General features: G+C 40.0%; 1 protein-coding gene across 1 annotated transcript in view; it reads right to left on the bottom strand.

Annotated features, from left to right (window-relative positions):
* Window positions 1–576: 576 nt before the first annotated feature.
* The window catches only part of LOC122940418 (oocyte zinc finger protein XlCOF22-like), a 29,790-nt gene continuing 15,802 nt past the window's right edge, over window positions 577–14,564 (bottom strand). The window contains exon 4 of the mRNA XM_044297090.1: window positions 577–2,206. Within this exon, the coding sequence (XP_044153025.1) occupies window positions 858–2,206 (1,349 nt within the window). The 3' untranslated portion in view covers window positions 577–857. The remainder of the gene's footprint in view (window positions 2,207–14,564) is intronic.

Genomic DNA, 14,564 nt, shown 5'->3' with positions numbered 1-14,564 from the left:
TCCAGCCTGGAACCCTGATTCCCCACCACCTGTAATCACCATGGTAGGCGCATAAAAGAACATCAAAAGTTGATAGAGCAGATATCAAATTGGATCGTGAACATCACGGGGACATGCGACATGGTGGGTGGGGCAGTAAGTATGCACACGCCTACACGAACTAACTGACAGGGGTCAGCCCCTGCAACTTCTGGGTCTCCAAATTGGGCACATGGCCTGAGCTTGCCCTTTACACATTGGAGGCGCTGGCCTGCCCTGCCGGTGTATTGTCTGAATGTGTGTTTAGCACGACTGGAGGGTTATTTTTCCCAATGTTTTGGGGTGTACCCGAATTTAAAATAATATTAAAAAAAGTAAAACAAAAAGCAGTGTAGGCTACCTCCTCCTCCACTGCCAGTTCCGCCTACACCGCCACATCCACCGCCTCCTCAACCTCCTACTCCATATGGACCTGGTCCTCCTAGATCAAGATTATTATTATTATTATTTTTTACATATTTTATGTTATTTTAAGTAATTTCCCTATCCTCTAGCCCTTTCCATTACAGTTTTACAGTCATTTTAGTGCTCAAAAGTTCGGGTCCCTATTGACTTCAATGGGGTTCGGATTCGGGGTCAAGTTTGGCTCTCAAACTTTTTTCCGAAGTTCGGCCGAATCCGTCGAACCCGAACATCCAGGTGTCCGCTCAACTCTAGTCCCAATCCTTGCTCCAAACTCTCAGCTACCTCTGGTAAATGAAATCAAGGTGCTGTTTTATCTCCCTGTAAAAAGGATTATCTGATTCAATAAAGACAGTGATGACCAAGAAAACATGTGTTAGTGGTCACTAAAGGGCTAAGCATAAAGATGGCTTCTTTTATATGTGAGTATTCTCCCCTGTGTGATTTCTCTGATGTGTAACAAGACTTGATTTCTGCTTAAAACATTTCCCACATTCTGAACATGAAAATGGCTTCTCCCCTGTGTGATTTCTCTGATGTACAACAAGACCTGAACTATTCCTAAAACATTTCCCACATTCTGAACATGAAAATGGCTTCTCCCCTGTATGATTTCTCTGATGACTAACAAGACCTGATTGATTCTTAAAACATTTCCCACATTCTGAACATGAAAATGGCTTCTCCCCTGTGTGATTTCTCTGATGTACAACAAGAACTGAACTACTCTTAAAACATTTCCCACATTCTGAACATGAAAATGGCTTCTCCCCTGTGTGATTTCTCTGATGTACAACAAGACCTGAACTATTCTTAAAACGTTTCCCACAGTCTGAACATGAAAATGGCTTCTCCCCTGTGTGAATTCTCTGATGACTAACAAGACCTGATTGATCCTTAAAACATTTCCTACATTCTGAACATGAAAATGGCTTCTCCCCTGTGTGAGTTCTCTGATGTTTAACAAGACCTGATTGATTCTTAAAACATTTACCACAGTCTGAACATGAAAATGGCTTCTCCCCTGTGTGAATTCTCTGATGAATAACAAGACCTGATTGATCCTTAAAACATTTCCCACATTCTGAACATGAAAATGGCTTCTCCCCTGTGTGATTTCTCAGATGTACAACAAGAACTGAACTACTCTTAAAACATTTCCCACATTCTGAACATGAAAATGGCTTCTCCCCTGTGTGATTTCTCAGATGTACAACAAGAACTGAACTACTCTTAAAACATTTCCCACATTCTGAACATGAAAATGGCTTCTCCCCTGTGTGAATTCTCTGATGACTAACAAGACCTGATTGAGCGTTAAAACATTTCCCACATTCTGAACATGAATAAGGCTTCTCTCCTGTGTGAGTTCTCTTGTGTATAACAATCTGAGAATTAAATCTAAAACATTTTCCACATTCTGAACATGAAAATGGCTTCTCCCCAGTGTGAATTCTCTCATGTATACCAATCTGAGATTTAAATCTAAAACATTTTCCACATTCTGAACATGAAAATGGCTTCCCTCTTACATGAGCCGTTTGATTAACACCTTTTCGGCTAATTTTATTCTGTGCTACAGTCTGTGATGAATCAGAGGATCGGACCTGTTTAAAATAATCAAATGATTCATTGTGGCTGTGATTGGATGAGGGTATATCTTGCATATTGGCATGCTCTTCAAATGTATCTCGCTTGATACCACAACCATCTACTTCAAAATCTGAAGATACCAGATGTTTCTCTAAGTTCCTGGTACAGTCATCTGCCAAGAATAAAACACATTTTATTATTGATAAATAATATACCATAAAATTGTTTTAAAATTTGATAACTTTTCTATATAAAAAAAAAAATCCCAAAGAAAGAATAAGGCATGGCATAAAATTCAAGTATGAATTGACTAAAACAGTGGTGGCCAAACAGACCACAATCTAATAGTAGACCAAGAAGCATAACTACAAATGGTTGGCTCCCATCTTGAGCAACTTCCATGCAACTCCCACCCAATCAGTCATTTATAAATAAAACATTTCCTAGTGCTGGACAAGAGGCGCTGAACACCCCTAGTGCCCCACACAATAGTTATCTCCCATCAATGTCCCTTTCACAGCGAAATTCCTTCTTAGTGCCCTCTTAACAGTACGGATGCTCCCTAAGTGTCCCCACTCAGTAGAATGTCCACACAGTAGTTATGTCCCCTTTGTGTCCCCCTACAGTAGTGCTGTCCCTTAGTGCCCCCCTTTACATCAGTGAAGCTCCTGTACTATGAATAAAATTAATAAAGTAATACTGAACACATCATGCTCTTCCCAGCAACAAATATGATGTGAATCCAGAGGGAAAAAAAGCTGTCTGGTTTGAGAGCTGCACTTATACAAGCAGGTGTCACGGATGAGAGTGGGGGAAACCCTTAACCAAGCGATGTCAATAGGATAAGGGTAGCTGCTAGGCCAGGACGACAGGATCAGGGAGCAGGTCACCTCCTAGCTCGTCCCTAATTCTGACCCTGACTCCTAACCGTATGAGCCAACCCAGATGGTAGGAGGGCTCATACTCCGGAACCTAGAGTCCCTACTAGCCCTCAGGAAATCCCTGGACTAGGAGCAGGGTAAGACGACCTGTTCCTCCTAGACACGGACGAACAGGAGTCTCTCTGGCCAAGGAGCAAGGAGAGGGGAAACATATACAGCATATGGATATGGCAGGTGAGTTAAACCAGTACTACACCTACCTGCCACAGACACGCTGACTGGAACCCGTGCACAAGTACTGATGTCCACAAAAACATTAAGGACACAGCACACACAAATCACACAGGTACTCAGGACACCCATAGCTGCAATAAATATACAGAGCATAAAAACATCTTCTTAACATCATACATATATTTTTATGACCACAAGGGTGGCCCTCACTGGATAGATGGCATATGAGACCAGGAGGATGACTCCAGCATAAAGCATGGCTGGAGTACCCCTCAGCTACAGGCATCCAGCAGGATCTAAAAAGCCCAAGCAGCCACACCCACACACACATACTAGGAAAGGAGTTAACCCTTCCAACACCAGACAAGGTAAGTGTCACTTAAAGGGGAAATGCACACACAACTAAATCCCGTGCAAAACAAACATGGAAAGTGAACACATACAAACACACGTTGCTAGGTGCAACCGCATGCCTTGACAGCGAGCCGCCTAGCAACCAGCTCAGGCTGCTACACTGCCAACAACATCATGTTGCCAGCGGCAACCACACGTGAGACAACATACTAACTGCCCTCACCTGCGGTAGACAAGAAGCAGACCGCTGACAACTGCATGCGACACCAAGAGTCATGACCAAACCAAAGTCGTGACAGCAGGCAAACAACGCAAGTTGTGAGCGTTCACGTGTTTGATTTCATACAGGCTACTGTACATTTTATCACACATTTCTTATCTGAGGGATGGTGGCGCCTCTCAAAGGGGTGAAAATTTTTTTTTTTGTTCTATCTCTTGTGCCTGATAGAAATAGCCATGACAGTGCTCGGCTATATTTGTCGGCCCCGTACAAATGAATGAAGGACGGCTGCGCATGCACAGTGCACCCTCCACTACTTTCGGTTATCCATTTAGGAGATAGGTGCGGGTCCAAGCGGTGGCACCTACCAGACAATAGTGGAATATCCTAGCGAAATGCCCCCATTGTCTCAGATGAGACAACTCCTTTAATATAAATGCAGGAGCTCCGTACAGTAATATAATGTATTGGCTCAGATGAGTGGTACCTTGGAACCGAACCAGAGTTCGGGAAATGTTTTTTTACAGTACAAATTAATTTATTAAGTTATTGCGCAAAGTCTTGTGAGACTTCGCAAGGTAATAACTTTGACTCATCGGAGCTAATACATTCTATTACTGTACGGAGCTCCTGCATTTATATTAAAGGAGTTGTCTCATCTGAGACAATGGGGGCATTTCGCTAGGATATTCCACTATTGTCTGGTAGGTGCCACCGCTTGGACCCGCACCTATCTCCTAAATGGATAACCGAAAGTAGTGGAGGGTGCACTGTGCATGCGCAGCCGTCCTTCATTCATTTGTACGGGGCCGACAAATATACCGAGCACTGGCATGGCTATTTCTATCAGGCACAAGAGATAGAACAAAAAAAATGTTTTTCACCCCTTTGAGAGGCGCCACCATCCCTCAGATAAGAAATGTGTGATAAAATGTAATATAACTTTTTTGATAAGTTATTAAAATTCAAGTTTAGCGAGTTATTAAAAGCACATCTGTTAACCCCTTCACGTCTGCAATCTGTATATATACGTGATAGCTGCACATACCCCGTGCAGCTACCACGTATATAAACGTTCTAGCAGCTCTTTAATACAAGCGCTGCAAAGCGCTTGGATTAAAGCTTCTGCCCGAGCCCTGCTGCTGTCACGGACAGCATACAGTGCAGTAATGCCGGCAAGGGACCAATCAGAGTGGCCCCTTGCCGGCAATCGATCCGATTGGTTAGTCTGTGCAGACTAACCAATCGGATCGCGGCAGTGTTAAAATGCCGGTTTCAGGCTCTGATCTGAGCTCTGCAGATCGGAGCCTGAAAGCAGATAGTGTAACTCATGCCCCCCTTCCCGATCTGTGCCTCTCCAAGCCCTTAGTGACGATCTGTGCCCCCCATCTGTGCTCCGCTGATCTGTGCCCCTCTCCTGCGCTGATGGCATGCGGTCCGCCCTCTGCATTAATTTTCAAGCCGCCCCTCCTGCTCCAGCCTCCCTCGATATTGTGGGCAGCCTCCGAGTCCCGACCCCCCCCTTTCCAGCGCTGCCCCCCCCCGATCCCCCTGCTGTGTGCGATGGCGGCGGCTCAATTACTGAGCCGCCGCCATCAGCAGAGAGTGTCAGCTCTATGCTGACACTCTCCTGTAACCCCTATAGATGCCGCGGTTGCGGCATCCATGGGGTTAACAGAGGGAGGGAGCTCCCTCTCTCCACCATCGGGGCTGCAGCGCTGTGATTGCGGCACCCGATGGTTGCCATGGCAACCGGACGCTTTGCAAAAGCGTCCGGTTGCCATGGCAAAGGCGTCCAGTGCTGCCACCTACAGGCAATCTGGAAGTACTATACTTTGGAATGCAAAAGCATTGCAAAGTATAGTACAACTATCAGCCCCACTGGATCTTCAAGATCCAAGAGGGAACTGATAAAAAAAAGTGAAAATAATAAAAGTAAAAACAAATAAATAAATAAAAATGTAAATTAGAAAAAAGAAATTGCCTTTTCCTATAAAAAAATGAAAAAATAAAATACACATATTAGGTGTCGCCGCGTCCGTAACGACCATCTCTATAAATATATCACATGATAGACCCCGTCCGATAAACACCATAAAAATAAAATTAAAAAAACAGTGCCAAAAAAGCTATTTTTGTCACCTTACATCACAAAAAGTGCAACAGCAAGTGATCAAAAAGGCTTATGACCCCCAAAATAGTACCAATCAAACCGTCACCCCGTCCCGCAAAAAATGATACCCTATTTAAGACAATCGCCCAAAAAATTAAAAAGCTATGACTCTTAGACTATAGAGACACTAAAACATCATTTTTTGGGTTTCAAAAATGCTATTATTGTGTAAAACTTAAATAAATAGGAAAACGTATACATATTAGGTATTGCCACGTCCGTAACGATCTTCTCTATAAAACTATCACATGACCTAACTCCTCAAATGAACGCTGTAAAAATAAATAAATGAAAACTGCCAATTCCAAAACAGCCAATTTTTGGGTCACCTTGCCCCATAAAGTGTAATAATGAATGATCAAAAAATCCTATGTACCCAAAAATGGTACCAATAAAAACCTCAACACTTTATGCAAAAAACGAGCCCCTGCACAAGACTATCGGCACAACAATAAAAAACATATGGCGTTCAGAAAACCAATCCAGCACAATTTACCTTCCAAAAACCGTATGGCATTCCTTTCCTTCTGCGCCCTGCCGTGTGCCCGTACAGCAGTTTACGACCACATGTGGGGTGTTTATGTAAACCACGGAATCAGGGTAATAAATTATGAGTTTTGTTTGGCTGTTAACGCTCAATGTGTTAAAGAAAAAAAAAATATAAAAATGTAAAATCTGCTAAAAATGTGAAATTTTTAAATTTCATCTCCATTTTCCTTTAATTCTTGTGGAACGCCTAAAGGGTTAACAAAGTTTTTAAAATCAGTTTTGAGTAACTTGAGGGGTGTAGTTTCTACAATGGGGTCATTTATGGGGGTTTCCACTATGTAAGCCCCACAAAGTGACTTCAGACCTGAACTGGTCCTTAAAAAGTGGGTTTTGGAAATTTTCCCCAAAATTGTAAGAATTGCTTCTAAACTTCTAAGCCTTCTAACGCCCTAAAAAAATAAAATGACATTTCCAAAATGATGCCAACATAAAGTAGACATATGGGGAATGTTAAGTAATAAATTTTTTTTTTAGGTATGACTTTCTGTTTTAGAAGCAGAGAAATTGAAATTTGGAAAATTGTGAATTTTTCCAAATTTTTGGTAAATTTGGGATTTTTTCATAAATAAAGGTGAAATATATTGACTCAAATATATGACTGTCATGAAGTACAATGTGTCACGAGAAAACAATCTCCGAATGGCGTGGATAAGTAAAAGTGTTCCAAAGCTATTACCACATAAAGTGACGCATGTCAGATTTGAAAATTTTGACCTGGACATTGGGGCATCAATGACCCTTGGTCATGAAAGGGTTAAAAGACTAAATTAGCGATTAATCAAATGATGTCATATTTTGAATAAAAATAAAGATAAAATAAAAGCAATTTTAATTTTAACTCACTTCACCCAGGAGGTACCGGAAGGGATACATTCAAAACACCCACCGGATCACCTCCTGCGCCTGGGTCACCTATAGGATCTCACGGAATGACAGCAGTCCAGTCGAGCCTCTTGTCAATCGTCTTTATTTGAACCACAGGGTGGGGTGAAGGTATCTTGCTCTACGCGTTTCAGGGTATAAGAGACCCCTTCATCAGAAGCATATGACATCATACATCTTTTGAGGGGTATAAATACATAAAATGTTTGCAGAAAGGGCGCCTTTCGTCTTTCTATCCTTTAGAAAGCAGGGGCCCGCATCTGGAGAGTTTTTTCAATATAGTTCTCGATGACCTGAAAACCCTAACAGATACACAAACAGATAAACCAACACTCAATCTCACCAGACGTGAAAACAAAGCCCTTAAACATCTCAAACAAAATAAAAAGGTGGTAATAAAAAGTGCAGATAAGGGAGGGGGTATAGTCATCATGGATCAAAATTATTATCTTAAAGAATCAATGAGAATTCTATCAGATGCCGAGTACTACAGCATCATTAACCTCTTCAGGACATAGGGCGGTCCTGGTACTTAAGGACACAGGGCGTCATGTGTATTTCCAATCATTGAGCAGGCACTTCGGCTAAATGCCAGGGGGGGTCCCGTGACCCCCCCATGTCGGCGATCGCCGCAAACCGCAGGTCAATTCAGACTTGCGGTTTGCGGCAATTCAATGTTGCGGTGGTGGCATGTGGCGGTGCCATCGGGTCCCCATGCGGCTGTGGGGGGGACCCGATGGCAGGGAAGGCAGCGCGATGTCTAAGGAAGGCATCGCGCTGCCTTCCAGTGACGAGCCTGTGAGATCCAGCCCCCTGGATCTCACAGGCCCCGGAATCTGTATGAGTAATACACAGTATTACTCATACAGCCAATGCATTCCAATACAGAAGTATTGGAATGCATTGCAAATGATTAGAACCCCAAAAGTTCAAGTCCCAAAGTGGGACAAAAAATAAAGTTTTCCCCCCAAAAAATTAAAAGTTTCAAGTAAAAATAAACAAAAATGTCATTTTCCCCAAATAAAGTAAAAAAAAAAAAAAGACAATCGCCCAAAAAATTAAAAAGCTATGACTCTTAGACTATAGAGACACTAAAACATCATTTTTTGGGTTTCAAAAATGCTATTATTGTGTAAAACTTAAATAAATAGGAAAACGTATACATATTAGGTATCGCCACGTTCGTATCGACCGGCTCTATAAATATATCCCATGACCTAACCCCTCAGATGAACACCGTAAAAAATAAAAACGGTGCTAAAGAAATCATTTTTTTGTCACCTTACATCACAAAAAGTACAACAGCAAGCGATCAAAAAGGAGTTTGCCCACCAAAATAGTGCCAATCTAACCGTCACCTCATCCCGTAAAAAAATTAGCCCCTACCTGAGACAATCGCGCAAAAAATAAAACAACTATGGCTCAGAATATGCAGACACTAAAACATCATTTTTTTTGTTTCAAAAATGATATTATTGTGTAAAACTTACATAAATAAAAAAAAGTATACATATTAGGTATCGCTGCGTCTGTATCGACCGGCTCTATAAATATATCATATGACCTAACCCCTCAGATGAACACCGTAAAAAATGTAAACTAAAAACTGTGCTAAATAAACAATTTTTTGTCACCTTACATCACAAAAAGTGTAATAGCAAGCGATCAAAAAGTCACACGCACCCCAAAATAGTGCCAATAAGGCCCCCTGCACACGATCAGGATTGCGTGCGGATTTTCCGCGCGGATTTGCGTGCAGTAAATCCGCACCGTAGGTCATGTCCATTGTATTCTATGAGAATTTGAAATTCTCAATGCACACGATGCGGATTTTTCCGCGTGCGGATTTTGACCTGCGTGCGGATTTTAAAATCCGCGACATGTCAATTAATTTTTTTTTTCCTGTCCGGATATCTTGCGGATTTTCTCCATTCACTTCAATGGAGAGGCTAAAATCCGGATGGTACACGCACACAGTGCAGATTTTGATGCGGATCCGCATCAAAATCCGCATGTATGTAATAGGAAGGGGAATCAGCCACCATTTTGTGTCTGTTCATTGCAGCAAGAGAAGGAAGCAATATACTACATATAGTATATGGAGACGCAATATACGTCTCCATATACTAGAATGTACTGTCGGATTTGAGAATTACTGTACGTTGAAATCGCGATGCGATTAATTTAACACAAAATAATCGCATGGCGATTTCAACTTAGTACTGCTATATTCCATATTCGCCGAATATGGAATATAGCAGTACTAATGGAGCGTCCCCATCACCATGGGAACGTCTCCATATACTAGAATGTACTGTCGGATTTGAAACGTTGAAATCGCGATGCGATTAATATAACACGAAATAATCGCATGGCGATTTCTACTTAGCACTGCTATATTCCATAGTAGGCTAGAATTAACGAATATGTAACATAACAGTGCTTAAGTTGAAATCGCCATGCGATTATTTCGTGTTAAATTAATCGCATCACGATTTCAACGTACAGTAATTCTCAAATCCGATTCTCAAATGATGTCACAGGAAATGATGTTAAAAAAGGGTGTATTTTTGTTCTAGAGAGATGTTGAAAAATCCGCATGCAAATCCGCATGCAAATCCGCACCAATTAATGCGGATTGACCGCACGGATTTGCCTGTGAACACCTGCGGATTTCAGTGCGGATTCTCCGCACATGAATCCTGAACGTGTGCATGTACCCTAAGAGTCCAGCATTAGTCCAGCAAAATCTGCCTTCCAAAAACCGCATGGCTTTCTTTTCCTTCTGCGCCCTGCCGTGTGCCCATACAGCAGTTTACGACCACATATGGGGTGTTTCTGTAAACTACAGAATCAGGGCCATAAATAATGAGTTTTGTTTGGCTGTTAACCCTTGGTTTGTAAAAGTAAAAAAAATATTAAAATGGAAAATCTGCCAAAAATTTGAAATTTTCTAATTGTATCTCTATTTTCCATTAATTCTTGTGGAAAACCTAAAGGGTTAACGACGTTTGTAAAATCTGTTTTGAATACCTTGAGGGGTGTAGTTTCTTAGATGGGGTCAGTTTTATGGAGTTTCTACTCTAGGGGTGCATCAGGGGGGCTTCAAATGGGACATAGTGTAAAAAAAAAACAGTCCAGCAAAACTTGCCTTCCAGAAACCGTATGGCATTGCTTTCCTTCTGCTCCCTGCCGTGTGCCCGTACAGCGGTTTACCACCACATATGGGGTGTTTCTGTAAACTACAGAATCAGGGCCATAAATACTGACTTTTGTTTGGCTGTTAAACCTTGCTTTGTAACTGGAAAAAATTATTAAAATGGAAAATCCGCCAAAAAAGTGAAATTTTCAAATTGTATCTCTATTTTCCATTAATTCTTATAGAACACCTAAAGGGTTAACAACGTTTGTAAAATTAGTTTTGAATACCTTGAGGGGTGTAGTTTCTTAGATGGGGGTCACTTTTATGGAGTTTCTACTCTAGGGGTGCATTAGGGGAGCTTCAAATGGGACATGGTGTCAAAAAAAACAGTCCAGCAAAACCTGCCTTCCAGAAAGCGTATGGCATTGCTTTCTTTCTGCGCCCTGCCGTGTGCCCGTACAGCGGTTTACCACCACACATGGGGTGTTTTTGTAAACTACAGAATCAGGGCCATAAAATATTGAGTCTGGTTTGGCTGTTAACCCTTGCTTTGTAACTGAAAAAAAAAAATTATTAAAATGGAAAATCTGCTAAAAAAGTGAAATTTTTAAATTATATCTCTATTTTCCATTAATTCTTGTGGAACACCTTAATGGTTAACAAAGTTTGTAAAATCAGTTTTGAATACCTTGAGGGGTGTAGTTTCTAGAATGAGGTCATTTTTGGGTGGTTTCTATTATATAAACATCACAAAGTGACTTCAGACCTGAACTGGTCCCTAACAATTGGGTTTTTAGAAAATTTCTGAAAAATTTCAAGATTTGCTTCCAAACTTCTAAGCCTTCAAAATATCTTTCCCAAAATGATGCAAACATGAAGTAGACATATGGGGAATGTAAAGTAATACCTATGATTGGAGGTATTACTATGTATTATAGAAGTAGAGAAATTGAAACTTGGAAATTAGCAATTTTTTTCTAATTTTTGGTAAAATTTGTATTTTTTTTTAACTTCATTTTACCACTGTCATGAAGTACAATATGTGACGAAAAAAACAATCTCAGAACAGCCTGGATAAGTCACAGCGTTTTAAAGTTATCAGCACTTAACGTGACACTGGTCAGATTTGCACAATATGGCCTGGTCCTTAAGGTGAAATAAGGCTGGGTTCCTAAGGGGTTAATGAAGATCCCACTCCATCTTTTAAAAAGAATTGCAAATCCTGATTGATTCAGGATATAGCACAGAAATTTTAATAAAAATGAAAAATCTAAAAATTTGTTTCCAACACCGACCCCACAATAGCCAGGTTTTACTTTCTTTCGAAAATGCATAAATCCATCACATGTCCACCTGGTAGGCCAATTATTTCTGGGATTGATTCACTAACCTCTAACCTTTCAGCATACATTGAGAACATATTTCTGAAGATATTTATCTAACTTCCTTCCTACCTTAGGGACTCCTTCCACCTGATCAATATATTGGATGAGATTGTATGGAAGCCCCACTACATTTGGGTAACGCTTAATATAGCCTCACTTTACAGCAATATCCAACACACTCTGGGCCTAGAAGCAATACGATACTTCTTGGACAATGATGTATAAATGTCCTCCAAACAAAAAGAGTTAATTTTGGAATCGATTTCTTTTATTCTAAAACATAAAACTATTTTATTTTTAATGAACAATTTTACACACAAAAGAAAGGAACAGCTATGGGGACAAAATTTGCCCCATCATACGCCAATTTTTTTGTGGGACATTTTGAACCAAAAATAGGATTGATGTCAAATAAAAATATTGTAATATTCAAAAGATTTATAGACAACATCATATTCATATGGGACAACAGTACAGAGGATTTAGTAAAATTCATTGAAGAAATCAACCAGAACAATTGGGGCCTAAAATTTACTTCCGAACACCACCCAAAAGAGGCAACTTTCCTTGATATTAATATCAAAATTATAGCAAATAAAATCACTACCAGAACCCACTTCAAAAAAGTAGACTCCAACAGCTATTTAGATTATTTAAGTTGTCATTATTCAAAATGGAGAAACAATATACCGTATGGACAGATGAAACGAGTCAGGAGGAACTGTTCAGATACAAAAGTAATGGAAAAACAAATAAATACCCTGAAAGACAGGTTTAGGGATAAGGGATATCCAAAAGAATTGATCAACACCTCTGCTAGACGAGCTACCTCTATCAGTCAAGATATTGCCCTACAACCTGCCCCAGTTAAAACCATTAAAGATGATAGGTATCAATATAACCTTATCACCCGATACAACATCCATCACACCAACATCAGACAAACCCTCACTAAACATTGGGGCATCCTCCTCAAAGACCCCATCCTCAAAAAAATCCTACCGAAACAACCCTCAATTACATTTAGGAGAGCCAAAACCCCCAAAAATTTGATTGCACCCTCATGTCCAAAACTTACCGTGAATCCTGAGACCACCCCCATCGACCTTTCAGATAAGATGGGGATACGTAAATGTGCCTCAAAGAAATAGTCTTTGCTGCCCAATGATCGCCCATGGAGTCAAAACGGTTAGTATCCCTAATCCTAAAAAAAACAAAGATGAGTCCCTCTGGACCATCAAACAGGAACTAAACTGTGGGTCAAAGAATGTAATCTACCTCCTCTACTGTGCGTGTGGTTCAAAGTACATTGGAAGAACCACACAGACAGAGAGAGGATGAATGAGCACCGCTCAAACATTAGACGCAGCATTCTCACCCACAGTGTCTCGCGACACTACACAGAGATACATAATAGCGATCCATCTAGCTTGAGGGCGTCACAGACATTTACCTATCAGCAACTCTAGTCGCAAAGAAATGCACTGGATATATAAACTTAACACCCTTGTCCCATTTGGACTCAATGAGACCCTTGAATACTCAAATTATTAGAATACCATTGATTTCTTGATTAAAGTGTGTATAATGCTTTTCCTAAACAGACCAGTGCACCAACAGTTATGCTTTTAAATACTCGTATATACATACTCTTTTCTCCATATGTATTAGCACATACAAAATATCTATACTTTTTATACTGTCATGTAAAATATTTATACTGTCATCTAAGATGTCTTTTTAACATTTTTAGTATCTTTAGTACACTTTAGGAATGTATTTGAAACAGAAACAGCCTTAACACCTTTTAATATATATTAACATATTTATATATATATATATATATATATATATATATATATATATATATATATATATATTTACCACTTCCCATCTGGGCCATTTGCCCCCTTCCTGACCAGGCTTAATTTTGCAAAACTGACATATCTCACTTTATGTGGTAATAACTTTGGAACGCCTTTATTTATCCGTCATTCAGAGATTGTTTTCTCGTGACACATTGTACTTCATGATAGTCATAAATTTGAGTCAAAATATTTCACCTTTATTTATGAAAAAATCCCAAAATTTACCCAAAAATTTGAAAAATTAGCAATTTTCTAAATTTAAATTTCTCTGCTTTTAAAAACAGAAAGTCATACCTCATAAAATATTTATTACTTAACATTCCCCATATGTCTACTTTATGTTGGCATCATTTTGGAAATGTCATTTTATTTTTTTAGGACGTTAGAAGGCTTAGAAGTTTAGAAGAAATTCTTCAAATTTTTAAGAAAATTGCCAAAACCCACTTTATAAGGACCAGTTCAGGTCTGAAGTCACTTTGTGGGGCCTACATAGTGGATACCCCCATAAATGACCCCATTGTAGAAACTACACCCCTCAAGGTATTCAAAACCGATTTTACAAACTTTGTTAACCCTTTAGGCGTTCCACAAGAATTAAAGGAAAATGGAGATCAAATTTTTAAATTTCACTTTTTTGGCAGCTTTTCCATTTTAATCCAATTTTTTCTTTAACACATCGATGGTTAACAGCCAAACAAAACTCAATATTTATTACCCAGATTCTGCGGTTTACAGAAACACCCCACATGTGGTCATAAACTGCTGTATGGGCACACGGCAGGGCGCAGAAGAAAAGGAACTCCACATGGTTTTTAGATGCCATGTTCCATTTGAAGCCCCCT

This window comes from Bufo gargarizans, chromosome 6 (genome assembly GCF_014858855.1).
Source record: "Bufo gargarizans isolate SCDJY-AF-19 chromosome 6, ASM1485885v1, whole genome shotgun sequence".
In the NCBI taxonomy this organism is placed as follows: Eukaryota; Metazoa; Chordata; class Amphibia; order Anura; family Bufonidae; genus Bufo; species Bufo gargarizans.
Note: the sequence above shows the minus strand (reverse complement) of the source record. Positions and strands in the feature narration are given on the sequence as shown.